Source organism: Schistocerca americana, chromosome 2 (assembly GCF_021461395.2).
Source record: "Schistocerca americana isolate TAMUIC-IGC-003095 chromosome 2, iqSchAmer2.1, whole genome shotgun sequence".
NCBI classification, from domain to species: Eukaryota; Metazoa; Arthropoda; class Insecta; order Orthoptera; family Acrididae; genus Schistocerca; species Schistocerca americana.
The window spans coordinates 416,917,118-416,937,814 of NC_060120.1; the positions used below are offsets into that span (position 1 = coordinate 416,917,118).

At 40.7% G+C, this 20,697-nt stretch overlaps 1 protein-coding gene across 1 annotated transcript in view; it reads right to left on the reverse strand.

Annotated features, from left to right (window-relative positions):
• Window positions 1-20,697, reverse strand: part of LOC124595589 (lysophospholipid acyltransferase 7) — a 122,703-nt gene that overhangs the window by 37,370 nt on the left and 64,636 nt on the right. Inside the window, exon 4 of the mRNA XM_047134383.1 lies at window positions 19,079-19,230. Within this exon, the coding sequence (XP_046990339.1) occupies window positions 19,079-19,230 (152 nt within the window). The remainder of the gene's footprint in view (window positions 1-19,078; window positions 19,231-20,697) is intronic.

The following is a 20,697-nucleotide window of genomic DNA, read 5'->3' on the forward strand; positions in this document are numbered from 1 at the left end:
CATTTGCTACAATTTCGTGGTCTTGCAGCTTCCCTACACAGAAGAGCATCATCTAAGAACAAAATCTTATGATCCTATAACAGTCCATCATAGTGCATCCAAAATTACTTTCATATCTGGTGGCTTCTTCCCACTAAGAATATCATGCTGTGTTCTATCTCCTAGAAAGTCTTCAACCAACTCATGAAGCTGGTCTGATATTCCATATTCTTGTATTATGTTCGCTAGGCGACAGTGTGGCGTGTATAAAACCCCTTCTGGAGGTCAAGGAAAACCATGGTGAAAACCTGGGTTCCAATTTCTACTGCCTCCTGGTTCTGATGAATTAACAGCATGGAACTCATTCACAAGATCACTATTTGCTGACTCTACATTGATTCCTACAGAGGAACATAAACATGTGAACATAAAGCATGTTCCATAATACAACAAAATATTGGCATGAGCAATATATCTATAGGAATATTGTTGCATTATCTGTTCAATTGTCCTGTGGAAATGACATGTGTCTCTTTCCAATCACTTGGAACACTTTGTGCTTCAGTGATTCATAAAATACTGCTAAAAATACAGCAACCTCTTTCACTTTAGCTATAAAGAATGTTACTGGTATCCTATCATGTTCAGTTATCTTTATTCCATCATTTTAGCATTAATCTGATAGTTGAAAACTATCCAATCATGTTCAGTTATCTTTGCTCTGTTGTTTTAGCATTAATCTGATAGTTGAAAAGGGAGCCACAGAAAATCTTCCTCAGTGACACAGTTTCAGAAGAAGGAAATTACAATCTGGCCTTCTACTTCAACATCCATATATTGAAAGCCAGAGTACATGGTAGAGGGTACTTCCCAATATGCTACATATCAGAGTTTTCTTCTTGTTCCATTTGTGTGTGGAGTGTGGGAAAAATGACTGCTTTCATGTGTCTGTAAACCCTGTAATTAGTCTAATCTTGTCTTCACAGTCCCCATAAGAGTGTTACATAGGAAGATGTAATATATTTCTAGATTCTTCACTTAATATTGGTTCTTGAATCTTAGTAAGCAATCTTCCATGTAATAGGTGGTGTTTATCCTTCTATATTCTGATATCTGTATTGCCCTTCTTCATATATCAAAATCTGCTGTTGATTTTTGAATAGTAACAAAAACCAATATGATTTAGGTGGTGACATGGTAAAGATAGCTACTCAAACTGGTGGCACTAATTTGCATTTCATGCAACTGTTTCAGTGTCATGATTGGCCTCACCTTAATGTGGCTGTTAACATGGGGCTGGAGAGGGCGCTGATGGCAGAGTACATGGATCACATCTCAGTGGTGCCAGCTGGGTCCATCAGTAGATCAGGATTCATTAGGCATGGCATGCACCTCAATAGGTATGGGAAGGGGAGGCTGACAAAGCTTATACGTGAAAGTGTAGTGGGTGGTGGTGGGATCACTCATGGAAAAATTGCTGTAGTAGTTGGTGTTAGAGCTGTGCCTTTTTTTTTTAGATTGAAGCCAGCTGGTAGGTACACCTGCTTAAAGGAAGTCCCTCTAACTAAGGGTTCACCATCTGAGGATGTAATGTTTCCAAGTAGAGAAGCAATTAGCATATTTCATCAAAATATAAGACGCATTAAAGATAAATTTAGTGAACTGCTTATAGATGTTGACTCTGAAATTATTGGTATATCAGAGCACCACTTAAATAATTTGACAATTCAGAGGCTTCCTTTACCAGGACACAGATTAGCTGGCTGTTTTTCAAGGAGTTCCTTGTGGAGTGGGGGGGGGGGGGGGGGGCTATATACGTAAAAAACAGTATTCCATTAGAGTCCATAGACGTATCACGGCACTGCACTGAACAGATATTTGAATGTTGCGCACGGGCAGTTGAATTTAGTGAAACTAAACTTCTAATTTTTGTTGTTTATAGGTTCCCTAACTCTGACTTCAGAGCATTTCCGTTCAAGCTAGAGAGAGTTCTTGATTCACTTTATAGCAAGTACCAGAAATTAGTTATATGTGGTGACTTCAATATTAATTTTGTATATGATGGTGCAAGAAAAAGGATTTTGGTAGATCTCATAAATTTCATATGATCTGATGCAGATTATGTCTTTTCTAACTAGCAGCCATAGACAATATTTTTATTCATTCTTCATTACTAGATGGGTATTCTGTTAGTAAAAGGGTGAATGGCCTTTCAGACCATGATGCACGAATTTTAACACTGAAAGACTTTAATACTCAAACAAATGTCATATTTAATTACAAACTATGTAGGAAAGGTAATACAACAGCAATAAAGAATTAAATGTTATTAGGATGGCAATGAGTATGTGGTTTGCAAACAGAATAGCTAATTCACACAATAAAATTAAAACCATATGATCAGTTGTGAAGGAAGTGTTTGGTCAGCAGCAACAAGGTCGGCGTTATAAAGTCAGTTCACAGTAAAGATATTTCTGTTACTGATAAAGCAGATATATGTACAGTATTTAACAATCATTTTCTGAGCATTGCTGGTGAATTAAATAAAAAATTAGTTTCTGCAAGGAATTATATAACTTTCTAGGCAAATGCCTTTCCAAATCTGATGTCTGAAATACCCCTCTGTGATAAAGACAAGAGGGAGATTGAGTCAATAACTAAATCACTGAAGACTAAGGACTCTTGTGGTGGTTATGATGGAGTGTCTAGTAGAATATTAAAGTACTGTGCTGCACATGGTAGCCCTGTATTTACCCACATTTGTAATTTTTCCTTTAGGAATGGTCAGTTTCTTGAGCGATTAAAGTACTCAGTAGTAAAGCCGCTTTATAAAAAGGGAGAAAGGGATAATGTAGCTAATTTTAGACCTATTTCTACGCCATCAGTGTTTGCTAAAGTTATTGAAAAGGCTGTGTAAGTAAGGATAATTGATCATTTTGTATCACACGATTTGCTATCAAATGTACAGTTCGGCTTTAGAAGTCATTTAACAACTGAAAATGCTATATTCTCTTTTCTCTGTGAGGTACTGGATGGGTTAAACAAAAGGTTTCAAATGCTTGGCATATTTTTTGATTTAGCTAAGGCGTTTGATTGTGTTGATGTCCACCCCTGGTAGCTGAGTGGTCAGTGCGACAGAATGTCAATCCTAAGGGCCTGGGCTCGATTCCTGGCTGGGGTGGAGATTTTCTCCACTCAGGTACTGGGTGTTGTGTTGTCCTAGTCATCATCATTTCATCTCCATTGACGCGCAAGTCGCCGAAGTGGTGTCAATTTGAAAGACTTGCGCCCAACAAACGGTCTACCCGATGGGAGGCCCTAGTCACACGAAAAAAAAAGTGTTGATCACGAAATATTGCTCCAGAAGTTGGTCCATTACAGAATAATGGGGAGTAGCTCACAATTGGTTTACCTCTTACTTTAGCAACAGACAGCAAAATTTCATTATTCAGAATGTTGAGAATGGCTGTGATGTGTGGTCTGAGTGGGGTACGGTCAAGTGGGGGATGCCCCAGGAATCAGTGTTGGGGCACTCCTGTTCCTTATTTATATAAATCATATGCCATCTTAGTATTACGGGCAACTCTAAAATATTTCTGTTTGCTGATGACACTAGCTTGGTAGTAAAGGATATTGTATGCAACACTAGCTCAGTTTCAAATAGTGCAATTCATGACGTAAGTTCATGGCTTGTAGAAAATAAACTAACGCTAAATCACAGTAAGACTCAGTTTTTATAGTTTCTAACACACAATTCAACAAAACCTGACATTTTAATTTACAGAATGGGCATATGATTAGTGAAACTGAATAGTTCAAATATCTAGGTGTTCAGACTGATAGTAAGCTGTCATGGAAAGCTCATGTTCAGGATCTTGTTCAAAGTTTTAATACCGCCATTTTTACTATACGAACGGTATCTGAACTGAGTGATCGTTCGACATGAAAATGAGTCAACTTTGCTTATTTTCATTCACTTATGTTGTATGGTATTATATTTTGGGGTAACTCTTCCCATTCTAAAAGGATATATTTGGCTCAGAAATGGGCGGTTTGGGCAGTCTAAAACAAAGATGATGAGACTTACCAAACAAAAGCACTGGCAGGTCGACAGACACACAAACAAACACAAACATACACACAAAATTCAAGCTTTCGCAACAAACTGTTGCCTCATCAGGAAAGAGGGAAGGAGAGGGAAAGACGAAAGGATGTGGGTTTCAAGGGAGAGGGTAAGGAGTCATTCCAATCCCGGGAGCGGAAAGACTTACCTTAGGGGGAAAAAAGGACAGGTATACACTCGCAAACACACACATATCCATCCGCACATACACAGACACAAGCAGACATTTGAAAAGGCAAAGAGTTTGGGCAGAGATGTCAGTCGAGGCGGAAGTAAAGAGGCAGGTTGGTGTTAGTGGGAAGTATCCAGATAACTCGGACGGTGTAACACTGTGCCAAGATGTGCTGGCCGTGCACCAAGGCATGTTTAGCCACAGGGTGATCCTCATTACCAACAAACACTGTCTGCCTGTGTCCACTCATGCGAATGGACAGTTTGTTGCTGGTCATTCCCACATAGAAAGCTTCACAGTGTAGGCAGGTCAGTTGGTAAATCACGTGGGTGCTTTCACACGTGGCTCTGCCTTTGATCGTGTACACCTTCCAGGTTACAGGACTGGAGTTGGTGGTGGTGGGAGGGTGCATGGGACAGGTTTTACACCGGGGGCAGTTACAAGGATAGGAGCCAGAGGGTAGGGAAGGTGGTTTGGGGATTTCATAGGGATCAAATAAGAGGTTACGAAGGTTAGGTGGACGGCGGAAAGACACTCTTAGTGGAGTGGCGAGGATTTCATGAAGGGTGGATCTCATTTCAGGGCAGGATTTGAGGAAGTGGGACCCACCTCCTCTTCCTCAAAATCACCCTTTCCAAACCTTCCAGGAATTTCTGACTTCCAGCCTTGCCTCTCAATCCTTCTTAAAAAAACCTTAATCCTACTCCCAACATCACCACTGCTGAAGCCCAAGCTATCTGTGATCTGAAGGCTGACCGTTCCATGGTCATTCTTCCGCGGACAAGGGTTCCACGACAGTGGTACTTGATCGTCGGGAGTATGTGGCTGAGGGACTGCGTCAGCTTTCAGACAACACCACATACAAAGTATGCCAAGGTAATCCCATTCCTGATGTCCAGGCGGAGCTTCAAGAAATCCTCAGAACTTAGGCCCCCTACAAAACCTTTCACCTGACTCCATCAAACTCCTGACCCCACCGACACCCTGCACCCCTACCTTCTTCCTAAAATTCACAAACCCAATCATCCCGGCCGCCCCATTGTAGCTGGTTACCAAGCCCCCACAGAACGTATCTCTGCCTACGTAGATCAACACCTTCAACCCATTATATGCAGTCTCCCATCCTTCATCAAAGACACCAACCACTTTCTCGAACGCCTGGAATCCTTACCCAGTCTGTTACCCCCGGAAACCATTCTTGTAACCATTGACGCCACTTCCTTATACACAAATATTCCACACATCCAGGGCCTCGCTGCGATGGAGCACTTCCTTTCATGCCGGTCACCTGCCACCCTACCTAAAACCTCTTTCCTCATTACCTTAGCCAGCTTCATCCTGACCCACAACTTCTTCACTTTTGAAGGCCAGACATACCAACAATCAAAGGGAACAGCCATGGGTACCAGGATGGCCCCCTCGTATGCCAACCTATTCATGGGTCGCTTAGAGGAAGCCTTCTTGGTTACACAGGCCTGCCAACCCAAAGTTTGGTACAGATTTATTGATGACATCTTCATGATCTGGACTCACAGTGAAGAAGAACTCCAGAATTTCCTCTCCAACCTCAACTCCTTTGGTTCCATCAGATTCACCTGGTCCTACTCCAAATCCCATGCCACTTTCCTTGACGTTGACCTCCACCTGTCCAATGGCCAGCTTCACACGTCCGTCCACATCAAACCCACCAACAAACAACAGTACCTCCATTATGACAGCTGCCACACATTCCACATCAAACGGTCCCTTCCCTACAGTCTAGGTCTTCGTGGCAAACGAATCTGCTCCAGTCCGGAATCCCTGAACCATTACACCAACAACCTGAAAACAGCTTTTGCATCCCGTAACTAAACCCAGAACCTCCCACAGAAGAACCACAAAAGTGCCCCACTTGTGACAGGATACTTTCCAGGACTGGATCAGACTCTGAATGTGGCTCTCCAGCAGGGATATGACTTCCTCAAATCCTTGCCTGAAATGAGATCCATCCTTCATGAAATCCTCCCCACTCTACCAAAAGTGTCTTTCCGCCGTCCACCTAACCTTCGTAACCTCTTAGTTCATCCCTATGAAATCCCTAAACCACCTTCCCTACCCTCTGGCTCCTACCCTTGTAACTGCCCCCAGTGTAAAACCTGTCCCATGCACCCTCCCACCACCACCTACTCCAGTCCTGTAACCCGGAAGGTGTACACGATCAAAGGCAGAGCCACGTGTGAAAGCACCCACGTGATTTACCAACTGACCTGCCTACACTGTGAAGCTTTCTATGTGGGAATGACCAGCAGCAAACTGTCCATTTGCATGAATGGACACAGGCAGACAGTGTTTGTTGGTAATGAGGATCACCCTGTGGCTAAACATGCCTTGGTGCACGGCCAGCACATCTTGGCACAGTGTTACACCGTCTGGGTTATCTGGATACTTCCCACTAACACCAACCTGTCAGAACTCCGGAGATGGGAACTTGCCCTTCAGTATATCCTCTCTTCTCGTTATCCGCCAGGCCTCAACTTCCGCTAATTTCAAGTTGCCGCCACTCATACCTCACCTGTCATTCAACAACATCTTTGCCTCTGCACTTCCGCCTTGACTGACATCTCTGCCCAAACTCTTTGCCTTTGAATATGTCTGCTTGTGTCTGTATATGTGTGGATGGATATGTGTGTGTGTGCGAGTGTATACCCGTCCTTTTTTCCCCCTAAGGTAAGTCTTTCCGCTCCCGGGATTGGAATGACTCCTTACCCTCTCCCTTAAAACCCACATCCTTTCGTCTTTCCCTCTCCTTCCCTCTTTCCTGATGAGGCAACAGCTTGAATTTTGTGTGTATGTTTGTGTTTGTTTGTGTGTCTGTCGACCTGCCAGCACTTTCATTTGGTAAGTCACATCATCTTTGTTTTTAGATATATATTTCCTACGTGGAATGTTTCCCTCTCTCTCTCTCTCTCTCTCTCTCTCTCTCTCTCTCTCTCTCTCTCTCTATATATATATATATATATATATATATATATATATATATATATATATATATATATAATGGAAGGAAACATTCCACGTGGGAAAAATTATATATAAAAACAAAGATGAGGTGACTTACCGAACAAAAGCGCTGGCAGGTCGATAGACACACAAACAAACACAAACATACACACAAAATTCAAGCTTTCGCAACAAACTGTTGCCTCATCAGGAAAGAGGGAAGGAGAGGGGAAGACGAAAGGAAGTGGGTTTTAAAGGAGAGAGTAAGGAGTCATTCCAATCCCGGGAGCGGAAAGACTTACCTTAGGGGGAAAAAAGGACAGGTATACACTCGCACACACGCACATATCCATCCACACATACAGACACAAGCAGACATATTTAAAGACAAAGAGTTTGGGCAGAGATGTCAGTCGAGGCAGAAGTGTAGAGGCAAAGAAGTTGTTGAAAGACAGGTGAGGTATGAGTGGCAGCAACTTGAAATTAGCGGAGATTGAGGCCTGGCGGATGACGAGAAGAGAGGATATACTGAAGGGCAAGTTCCCATCTCCGGAGTTCGGATAGGTTGGTGTTGGTGGGAAGTATCCAGATAACCCGGACGGTGTAACACTGTGCCAAGATGTGCTGGCCGTGCACCAAGGCATGTTTAGCCACAGGGTGATCCTCATTACCAACAAACACTGTCTGCCTGTGTCCATTCATGCGAATGGACAGTTTGTTGCTGGTCATTCCCACATAGAATGCGTCACAGTGTAGGCAGGTCAGTTGGTAAATCACGTGGGTGCTTTCACACGTGGCTCTGCCTTTGATCGTGTACACCTTCCGGGTTACAGGACTGAAGTAGGTGGTGGTGGGAGGGTGCATGGGACAGGTTTTGCATCGGGGGCGGTTACAAGGATAGGAGCCAGAGGGTAGGGAAGGTGGTTTGGGGATTTCATAGGGATGAACTAACAGGTTACGAAGGTTAGGTGGACGGCGGAAAGACACTCTTGGCGGAGTGGGGAGGATTTCATGAAGGATGGATCTCATTTCAGGGCAGGATTTGAGGAAGTCGTATCCCTGCTGGAGAGCCACATTCAGAGTCTGGTCCAGTCCCGGAAAGTATCCTGTCACAAGTGGGGCACTTTTGTGGTTCTTCTGTGGGGGATTCTGGGTTTGAGGGGACGAGGAAGTGGCTCTGGTTATTTGCTTCTGTACCAGGTTGGGAGGGTAGTTGCGGGATGCGAAAGCTGTTTTCAGGTTGTTGGTGTAATGATTCAGGGATTCCGGACTGGAGCAGATTCGTTTGACACGAAGACCTAGGCTGTAGGGAAGGGACCGTTTGATGTGGAATGGGTGGCAGCTGTCATAATTGAGGTACTGTTGCTTGTTGGTGGGTTTGATGTGGACGGACGTGTGAAGTTGGCCATTGGACAGGTGGAGGTCAACGTCAAGGAAAGTGGCATGGGATTTGGAGTAGGACCAGGTGAAACTGATGGAACCAAAGGAGTTGAGGTTGGAGAGGAAATTCTGGAGTTCTTCTTCACTGTGAGTCCAGATCATGAAGATGTCATCAATAAATCTGTACCAAACTTTGGGTTGGCAGACTTGGGTAACCAAGAAGGCTTCCTCTAAGCGACCCATGAATAGGTTGGTGTACGAGGGGGCCATCCTGGTACCCATGGCTGTTCCCTTTAATTGTTGGTATGTCTGGCCTTCAAAAGTGAAGAAGTTGTGGGTCAGGATGAAGCTGGCTAAGGTGATGAGGAAAGAGGTTTTAGGTAGGGTGGCAGGTGATCGGCGTGAAAGGAAATGCTCCATCGCAGCGAGGCCCTGGACGTGCGGAATATTTGTGTATAAGGACGTGGCATCAATGGTTACAAGGATGGTTTCCGGGGGTAACAGATTGGGTAAGGATTCCAGGCGTTCAAGGAAGTGGTTGGTGTCCTTGATGAAGGATGGGAGACTGCACGTAATGGGTTGAAGGTGTTGATCTACGTAGGCAGAGATACGTTCTGTGGGGGCTTGGTAACCAGCTACAATGGGGCGGCCGGGATGATTGGGTTTGTGGATTTTAGGAAGAAGGTAGAAGGTAGGGGTGCGGGGTGTCGGTGGGGTCAGGAGGTTGATGGAGTCAGGTGAAAGGTTTTGCAGGGGGCCTAAGGTTCTGAGGATTCCTTGAAGCTCCGCCTGGACATCGGGAATGGGGTTACCTTGGCAAACTTTGTATGTGGTGTTGTCTGAAAGCTGACGCAGTCCCTCAGTCACATACTCCCGACGATCAAGTACCACGGTCGTGGAACCCTTGTCCGCCGGAAGAATGACGATGGATCGGTCAGCCTTCAGATCACGGATAGCCTGGGCTTCAGCAGTGGTGATGTTGGGTGTAGGATTAAGGTTTTTTTAAGAAGGATTGAGATGCAAGGCTGGAAGTCAGAAATTCCTGGAAGGTTTGGAGAGGGTGATTTTGAGGAAGAGGAGGTGGGTCCCGCTGTGACGGAGGACGGAACTGTTCCAGGCAGGGTTCAATTTGGATGGTGTCTTGAGGAGTCGGATCATTAGGAGTAGGATTAGGATCATTTTTCTTCGTGGCAAAGTGATACTTCCAGCAGAGAGTACGAGTGTAGGACAGTAAATCTTTGACGAGGGCTGTTTGGTTGAATCTGGGAGTGGGGCTGAAGGTGAGGCCTTTGGATAGGACAGAGGTTTCGGATTGGGAGAGAGGTTTGGAGGAAAGGTTAACTACTGAATTAGGGTGTTGTGGTTCCAGATTGTGTTGATCGGAATTTTGAGGTTTTGGAGGGAGTGGAGCTGGAAGTGGGAGATTGAGTAGATGGGAGAGACTGGGTTTGTGTGCAATGAGAGGAGGTTGAGGTTTGCTGGAAAGGTTGTGAAGGGTGAGTGAGTTGCCTTTCCGGAGGTGGGAAACCAGGAGATTGGATAGTTTTTTGAGGTGGAGGGTGGCATGCTGTTCTAATTTACGGTTGGCCTGTAGGAGGATGCTCTGAACAGCCGGTGTGGATGTGGGAGAGGAAAGATTAAGGACTTTTATTAAGGATAGGAGTTGACGGGTGTGTTCATTGGCTGAGTTGATGTGTAGGTGAAGGATTAGGTGGGTGAGGGCAATGGATTGTTCAGTTTGGAACTGGTATAGGGACTGATGGAAGGAAGGGTTGCAGCCAGAGATGGGAACTTTAAGTGTGAGGCCTTTGAGGGTGATGCCAAATGTCAGACAAGCCTGAGAAAATAGAATATGGGAGTGTAATTTGGCTAGGGCGAAGGCATGTTTGCGGAGGGAATGTAAATAAAACTTAATGGGGTCATTGTGGGGGTGTTGTGAGGGTGACATGGTATTAGAAGGTGGAAAGTGTAACATGAGGTGAAATGAAAATGAAAATAAAAATATATGGGGAGAGATAAAGGTGAACGGGAAAGAAACTGGAGATCTGGAATGAAAAAAGGCGAATAGGTGTTGGTTACAGCTGGACTATGTTGGACTTGGGTTGGTAGACAACGATGTGCATAAAGGTTAGGTGGTTGTGTTGCCGCCAAAACACGTTAAAGGACGGAGAAATTCGGGAAAATTTTGAAAAAACTGCGTGTAGTATATTAAAAGGAGTGGTATTGTGGTGGCAGATTATGAAAAAGAGGCTAACAATTGTCTGACGAAGAAATAATCGCGTTAAAACCTGTGGGAAGCGGCTAAAAATGATCAGTGGTGTGGGAAAAACGGAAATGGAAATAAAGCGAAAGTTATTAGAACTGGCCGAAATGGTTGTTTAAAAGGTGAAAGGAGCTGTTTGTGAACTAGAAACGGTGGATATTATAGCGGCGGTAGTGCTGAAGGCGGCAAAAAAATTTTTTTGGTTATGGTTTGGAAGTGGGTTACGTATTATTGAGTATATATATAGGCGGGATAAAATAGTATAGCAGATTACGGTAAAAAGGAGAAGGTGAATACAAAGTGAAACTACTGGCAAAAACAGAAAGAGGAAAATAAGATGACAGAAAAGATTTCGAAATGCAACAGTGACAATAACAAACGTAATTGTTGGATTCAAATTAATGATATTAATATAATGGAAGGAAACATTCCACGTGGGAAAAATTATATATAAAAACAAAGATGAGGTGACTTACCGAACAAAAGCGCTGGCAGGTCGATAGACCTGACAGTTAGAAGAACACAACAATTAATCAGTATTAAGACTGTAAAGGCTAATACAGTAGTGTCTACAGAAGCATTGTGAATTCTAACACACCTTCCACTGGTAATTTTCAGGCTCCAGGAAATAGCTGAAGAATACGAAATAGTAAAAAATTACATACTGTCTATTTCCATAGACCTTCGCATATCCTGTAAACTGAGTTGTTCAGCATCATTTCAACAAAAGTATGATTCAAATGATCTATGAAGCATGTAACTATATACAGACATTCCTTTAGATCAAAAGCAGTGGCTTCATCTGGCAAACACTGTAACTCCACAAGAAAGCCGCAAAGGAGTATCCAACATACATCTACACATACTGGTACATATTGATGGGAGTTATTCTCTGAATAACAGCTTCAATAGCAGCAGTAATCATTAATAGTGTAGTTACAGTATGGTTAAAAAATGAGTGCACCAATAATCAAGCAGAACAGCCAGTCACCTATAGAGAGCTACAGATACTACATCAATTGTGAGAAATAAATGTCCAGAGGGCAGATGTACGTTGTATGGGCAGTCAAATTATACTGGCTTCATTACAAAACTCCAGAAGTCATAAGTAATTGATAGAAGAAATAAAAAAACAACAATAGGAAACTGCAGCCGAGAAAATGGCACCTTAAAATCGAATGGACAAAAGCCTATGCTGTAAACTTCTGTATCTGTGATGAAAAGAATATAAAGATGCACTGAGAAACAAACATAAAGAGAATGGGGCGGCTGGAACTACAAGAGGGTCACCACAAAAGAATTATTTCCAAACAACTTTCTGGGGAGGGCAATTACAATGCAGAAAGAATAACAATAGTAAAGACACTCAACACTCAGTAACCATTCAAATTATCACAAAAAATACAACAGTTAAAGAGCCACAAGTGATGATGTGTTTACAAAAGCCTCATACTGTATGAAGCTTCTTTATTCACAACTACTGGTTACATGTCACTATAATGCATATTTAGGTTTATCTGTCAAAAATACATATCACTGTATGAAATTTTTTAAATGATAGAAATACAGAACCATAGTGTTGACATTCAATACGAAACAATGACAAATACTCACAATGATTTTATTTCCATAATGTAACTGGATAATTACGGAGTCCCAGCATTCAGGAAGTTATCCAACTTTAAAAGTCAAACCAAAATGGTGGATTGTTGTAATAAAATTGAGGACACCCAGAAGATGCTTGTAAAATGTACAAAGCATGACCACTGACTGAGTCAAGCCTAAAAAAAAGTGGGGGCAAAACTAATAATGAATAATTCACATTAAAGTAAACATTCATTATTAGTTTTTTCCCTTTTTTTCTTTTCTTTCTTTCTTTTTTTTTAAAAAAAAGAGGCCTGACCCATTCAGTAGTCATACTTTGTGCATTTTACAAGCATCTTTTGGGTGTACTCAATTTTATTATGACAACCCACCACTGTGATTTGACTTTTAACATGGAAACAAAAGAAAAATTCGGATTAGGAATGAAAGTCTGTGGAGAAGAAATAAAAACGTTGAGGTTCGCCGATGACATTGTTATTCTGTCAGAGACAGCAAATGACTTGGAAGAGCAGTTGAACAGAATGGACAGTGTCTTGAAAGGAGGATATAAGATGAACATCAACAAAAGCAAAACGAGGATAATGGAATGTAGTCGAATTAAGTCGGGTGATGCTGAGGGAATTAGATTAGGAAATGAGACACTTAAAGTAGTAAAGGAGTTTTGCTATTTGGGGAGCAAAATAACTGATGATGGTCGAAGTAGAGAGGATATAAAATGTAGACTGGCAATGGCAAGGAAAGCGTTTCTGAAGAAGAGAAATTTGTTAACATCGAATATAGATTTAAGTGTCAGGAAGTCGTTTCTGAAAGTATTTGTATGGAGTGTAGCCATGTATGGAAGTGAAACATGGGCGATAAATAGTTTGGACAAGAAGAGAATAGAAGCTTTCGAAATGTGGTGCTACAGAAGAATGCTGAAGATTAGATGGGTAGATCACATAACTAATGAGGAGGTATTGAATACAGGGTGTTACAAAAAGGTACACGCAAACTTTCAGGAAACATTCCTCACACACAAAAAAAGAAAAGATGTTATGTGGACATGCGTCCGGAAACGCTTAATTTCCAAGTTAGAGCTCATTTTAGTTTCGTCAGAATGTACTGTACTTCCTCGATTCACTGCCAGTTGGCCCAATTGAAGGAAGGTAATGTTGATTTCGGTGCTTGTGTTGACACGCGAATCATTGCTCTACAGTACTAGCATCAAGCACATCAGTACGTAGCATCAACAGGTTAGTGTTCATCACGAACGTGGTTTTGCAGTCAGTGCAATGTTCACAAATGCGGAGTTGGCATATGCCCATTTGATGTATGGATTAGCACGGGGCAATAGCCGTGGCGCGGTATGTTTGTATCGAGACAGATTTCCAGAATGAGGGGGTCCCGACAGGAAGACATTTGAAGCAATTGATTGGCGTCTTAGGGAGCACGGAACATTCCAGCCTATGACTCGCGACTGGGGAAGACCTAGAACGACGAGGACACCTGCAATGGACGAGGCAATTCTTCGTGCAGTTGACGATAACCCTAATGTCAGCGTCAGAGAAATTGCTGCTGTACAAGGTAACATTGACCACGTCACTGTATGGAGAGTGCTACGGGAGAACCAGTTGTTTCCGTACCATGTACAACGTGTGCAGGCACTATCAGCAGCTGATTGGCCTCTACGGATGCACTTCTGCGAATGGTTCATCCAACAATGTGTCAATCCTCATTTCAGTGCAAATGTTCTCTTTATGGATGAGGCTTCATTCCAACATGATCAAATTGTAAATTTTCACAATCAACATGTGTGGGCTGACGAGAATCCGCATGCAATTGTGCAATCACATCATAAACACAGATTTTCTGTGAACGTTTGGGCAGGCATTGTTGGTGATGTCTTGATTGGGCCCCATGTTCTTCCACCTACACTCAATGGAGCACGTTATCATGATTTCATACGGGATACTCTACCTGTGCTGCTAGAACATGTGCCTTTACAAGTACGACACAACATATGGTTCATGCACGATGGAGCTCCTGCACATTTCAGTCGAAGTGTTCGTATGCTTCTCAACAACAGATTCGGTGACCGATGGATTGGTAGAGGAGGACCAATTCCATGGCCTCCATTCTCTCCTGACCTCAACCCTCTTGACTTTCATTTATGGGGGCATTTGAAAGCTCTTGTCTACACAACCCCGGTACCAAATGTACAGACTCTTCGTGCTCGTATTGTGGACGGCTGTGATACAATAGGCCATTCTCCAGGGCTGCATCAGCGCATCAGGGATTCCATGCGACGGAGGGTGGATGCATACAATCCTCGCTAATGGAGGACATTTTGAACATTTCCTGTAACAAAGTGTTTGAAGTCATGCTGATACGATCTGTTGCTGTGTGTTTTCATTCCATGATTAATGTGATTTGAAGAGAAGTAATAAAATGAGCTCTAACATGGAAAGTAAGAGTTTCCAGACACATGTCCACATAACATATTTTTTTTCTTTGTGTGTGAGGAACGTTCCCTGAAAGTTTGGCTGTACCTTTTTGTAACACCCTGTAGAATTGGGGAGAAGAGGAGTTTGTGGCACAACTTGACAAGAAGAAGGGACCGGTTGGTAGGACATGTTCTGAGGCATCAAGGGATCACAAATTTAGCATTGGAGGGCAGCGTGGAGGGTAAAAATCATAGAGGGAGACCAAGAGATAAATGCACTAAGCAGATTCAGAAGGATGTAGGTTGCAGTAAGTACTGGGAGATGAAGAAGCTTGCACAGGATAGAGTAGCATGGAGAGCTGCATCAAACCAGTCTCAGAACTGAAGACAACAACAACAACAACAACAACAACTTCCCGAAAGCTTGGACTCCATAACTGTCCACTAACATTATGGAAATATAATCACTGTGAGTACTCATCATTGTTTCTTGTTGTATGTCAACACTATGCTTCTGTATTTCTACCATCTAAAAAATTTCACAAAGTGACTTGTATTTTTGACAGATAAACCTGAAGACATGTCTACATTGATACAAAACTGGCAGTTGTGAATACAGCACCTTTATACAGCTATGCGGCTTTTGGAGAGGCCTCATTATTCTTGACTTTTTCATTGTTGTAATTTTTATGATACTTTTAATGGTTACTGAATGTTGAGTGTTTTAATTGTTATTCAGAATTATTTTCACCTGTTCAACATCATCTACTCACAAAGATATCACTGTCACCTAATCTTATATTTATGTTAACCAGCCACTTTTCTTACTATCATTAGCTCAGACTATATCAGATCTTTGTCTCCATTCATTCTCACAATAGGTGGGCACCACTATCATGAGGTCTGAGTGACCTGACTTTCCTTTTTAATGTATCGCAACCTACCCCCCCCCCCCCCCCCCCCCCCCTTCCTCCTTGAGAAAGGAACTAATTGTCACTAAAGCTAGACTAGTTTTTAGTAATTTTATATGTGCCTGTTGGCAGTGCTAATTATTTTATGTCCTGAATGTAAGGACCGACTAAAAATTCTGTCTCAGAATTTTATAGTATTTTCGAGTGAATTTTCCTTTGATTTGATTAATACTCACATTTTTTGTATGAGCTGACTGATTCAAATAGTAACTTACTGATACTGAATTTATTAAATACTGCTCTGCTGCATCATCAAATACACAGTTTTATATTTTGAAACATTTAAAGTTAAGTTGCTAATTTTTTCATCACTATGAAATCTTATAAAAGATCTGACTCGATATTTGTGCAGCTTCCCTCACACAGTACTTCATTATAGATAACTGCATCATCTGCAAAAAGTCTGAGGTTGCTACTAATATTGATTGCAAAGTTAGGATCCAAATACTCTTCCCAAAGGTGAAGTTACTTCTACATCTGTTAATGACTCTCCATCCAAGATAATATGCTGCCCTTCCCAGCAAGAAATCCTTATTCCAGTCACAAATTCTGTTCGTACACAATGTGATTGTACTATAGTTAATAAATGTTAGTATGATACTGAGTCAAACATTTTTTGAAGTCTTCCACCCAATTGCCTTGATGCATGGTTTTCAGGATGTCCAGCAAGAAAAGCATGTGTTGGGTTTCACATGTCCAATGTTTTCAGAATCTATGCCGGTCAGCATGGAGGAGGTAATTACATTTAAGTTCAGAAATCGTTTTAAGATTCTGAACAGATGGATGTCACCATTATTAGACGGAAGTTTATGGATCATTTCTGCTATTCTTTCTGTAGATGCTGTAGCAAAGCAAGCTGGACCCCATCCCCATTTTGTTCTGTTATTTGCTTCCTTAAACGTTTTTTTCTTTTTTTTGCTTCCTTAATTGTCACTCGTGAGAGATGTGCCACAAGATAAAGCTGTCAATCTATAATTCTGAGTATAAGACCAGACACAACTTTGCTAAATTACGAACAATTTCCAAATTAATTTGAACCATTTCAAGTAGCTATTTTTGCTAAAGCTCATTTCAATTAACTAACAGTAATTATTTCCTATTCCTGTCATACTACTGACATGTAAACAGATGATTACTGATAAAGTTATGAAAATAACCCGTAGAAATCTTTAAAGTATTTATGTAGCTGATTCCCAAAACATGGTATGAACATCAACATTTAATTAGTTTCTGGGTAATTAATACTTTTATGTAGGACATTGTTTATTTAGTCATTTCTGCAGTTTCATCATCAAGAAGGTTTATTTCAGTCAAAACTCTTACTGTAACACAAAGTTCAGATCAAAACCAATTTTTCTGCACTATTCAATTAATTTGAGATGTACAACTCTAGTTGTAAATTATCAAAATTATGTATTTAACACTGTGAAGCTGTCATAGCTATTGGTGCAAAGCAACATGAGCAGTGGGCCTGAAGCCATTTTTAAGTCAGTCAGTTCCAAGATTTCGAGAGTGGAACCTGTTTCAATCAGAACCATAATAATGTAATGGTGCAATAATGTGTTGTTGTAAATAAGAAGGCAGACGGTGATGTAGAACAATTAACAATGATTACTGATTAACTTAAATACAAAGGTGCCACATGTATTGTTCATCTGACTCAGATTGTTTATTGATTGGTTAGGTTACACTGCACAGTGACTATTATCGTATAACTAGAAGGTGCAGTAGGTGCATACCTGATAAATGAGACTTACCTAGTTAGTTAATACACAGACTGGATGAACACGTACTGTTCATCTGAGTCAGATTGTTTGTTGATTGGTTAGGTTACACTGCACAGAGACTATTATCGTATAATTAGAAGGTGCAGTAGGTGCAAAACTGATAAATGAGAATTACCTACTTAATTAATACACAGACTGCCTGTAACTAATTTGGTGAGGGGGGGAGGGGGCGGGTCTGATGTTTATAGAAGTAAAACTTGTGAAACCGAATGTGTGTGTGGATGTAGATAGTTTTGTACCCACCCGCCTTACAGCCAATTTTTCGCCTTGATCATTGCTACAGTTTTACAGATTTAATGCATGTGTTCTAAGAGATGTTCCAGTGATCAAATACAATGACAGCCAATCAGGTGTGATACTGCTGGTCACTCCTGGAGTTCCTTCTGTCAATAAAAATCACTATTTTTGGATATCAAGTGGGCTTACAGAGTAAGCAAGGCTACAGTGCTGCATCAGAAGAGTAAAGCTTTCTTTTTCTATTTTTTTCATTTGTTGATTGTGTAAGGATGAACAGTTTCTCTTGAACTCCTGTATGGATTCTTAAATTACATGAGTATTTCATCTCCAATGCAAATATAATATGTTTCACACCCCTTCCCACAGTAGCACTGCATAATGGTTACAAAACTTAAGATTTTTACAGAAAATATAAAAATTCTCTGATGGTATTTACTATACAGAAATTATAAAAATTCTCTGATGGTATTTACTACAGATGTTTATAAAAATAAGCAAACATTTTCACAAGTTAATGTAAGTCTTTGCAAGAGTATCATCGGAACCATTACGAAATTTATGAAACAGAAACTGAGCGTTTGCAATAAATAAGCTACTGACATTATCGACATTTCCATATTAAGCACGCATGAGCAAGCAATAAAAATTAGTTTCCAAGTCAGAAAATAAACTTGACATCAATGTTACTCATCACTAGCAGCACTTACAATGAGAACCACAGTGCTGTGCCATGTGCCCCAAAACACAAATAATTTATTTATTTTTGTTATCAAATTTACATTCTGAGTTAAACATACACACTATATAATACCTCCAATAAATTACATGATTGAAAATTCAAGATGAAATTTGATACATATATGAGAATAGATCACCAGAGCCTACACAATTTTTCATGCCTATTTGTTATGCATCTCCTCTATTTGGTGAGTAATGACCTATCCTCATATTCATACTCTAATAAGTTCAGTAATTAAATTGAGACAGACACAGACACAGTCACATCCTGCTAGATACAGCATTCTCTAAATCATTTCACAGAGATAAAATAGTTTAAGTGTTCTTTGTTGCACTTACAATCTCAATGACTTCAGAACTTCATCCAGATATACATACGATTTACACAGTAAGATAATCAAAAGTTGTTGTGTTTACTACACCTGAATTGGATACAGGTATGAGGCAAGAAGAAATAAGCCTGCATACAATGGCACATATTTAAGCTTTTGGATTGTTGCCTGAATGCAAGGTGCAAACTCAGCAAAAGGGCACTGTAGCCAGTCCCGATATGTACGATATCTGTAATAAGGACCTGTAATGAGGAAATCTTCTGTATGTAAGCTCATATCAGTGCAATATTAGAGCACAACAAGAAGTGATTAATTAAACAAGCAAACCATTGAACACTACAAAACTACCAGAATGTTATAAACTACAGTTACTTATCACATCACAGTAGTATAGCATGCACCAAAAACTTTGCAGCAGTGCAACTAACTAGCATGCATGAAAAAGCAGTGTTTTGTAAGACTGCCTAAGAATTAAACATATTCCAGGGTTATCAAAAAGTTTCACTGTCCAGGTTTCCTTACAAAAGGTACTCACTTATAAAGGTAGTAAGGAATTGTATGCAATACAGACAATTTTTTTTGTTTTTTGCAGGTTGGAAAAACTACTTCATAATATATCAGTTACTAAATTTTTTTCCCGCTTGCATTTTCAACCTGGCTTCCATTCCTAAAAGAAAAAAATAAAACTGCTGCATAAAGATTATTAGTTACTGATCACATCATTAACTGCAGTAAACCATTAAGTTTTTAACTTTGAATCAATATGTCATTACCACTTCTTCACAAAATGACATCATTTACAGGATACTAATTCTGGAGCTATGTGATGTTAACTTTTTGACTACCCTGTAAGAACTTGACAGCTGCTTTCTTTTATTGTAACTTATTATGAATGTATAACAAAGTGAAACAAAAAACTTTCAGCATAACAGAACAGGAGACCACTGAGAGCTTATTTCATGACATAGATGGTAACAAAATCCCTACTGAACATCCAGTTTTCAAAAGCAATGATTACAGGCAATAATACAAGAAAAGAGGAATTGTGAGTCACAAGATGTACTCAGTGTAAGAACTAACAAGAGAAGACAGAAAGTAAAAGAGCAATTTAATCAAATGCACAAGCATTATTGCTACCATCTGTTTTATGATGGTTCCAGTAGACTCAGACTAGGTTAAACTATATTTAAATAGTCATACTTACCAAAGTTACATGCAGAAACAGAGTAAAACAGCTTGTAAAATTTCATAAAATCTTTTCTTGTTTACCTCTCATAAGAAAATTTGTTTCTGGAGCTGAGGCAAAGAGTGGAACAAAGGGAAAGGCGAAGAAAGTTGTTAAACGCTCAGTTTGTTTCATATTATATTATTCATGATCACTGATGACGCATTTAGTAAACAAATTTGGGATAAATGCATAGAGCCCACCAAGGATACAACCATTAGATTATAGTTCTTATAATGGTTAAAAAGGTAACAAAATTGGTATATTACAAAGGCTACAACTGTGATTACCATTTTTGTTTTTTACCCAACTGTAAAGTACAGCAAAAGAAGCAAAGACTCATAAAAACATAAAATTAAATAAGCAAAAGTTATGATGGTTTCTGAAGGACAGAGCACATGAGATCAAGCAACAGTAAGATGCAGAAATGATAGTAGAACTAAAGTTGAGACATGGAGAGGAAGAGAACCAAAGAAGACAGATG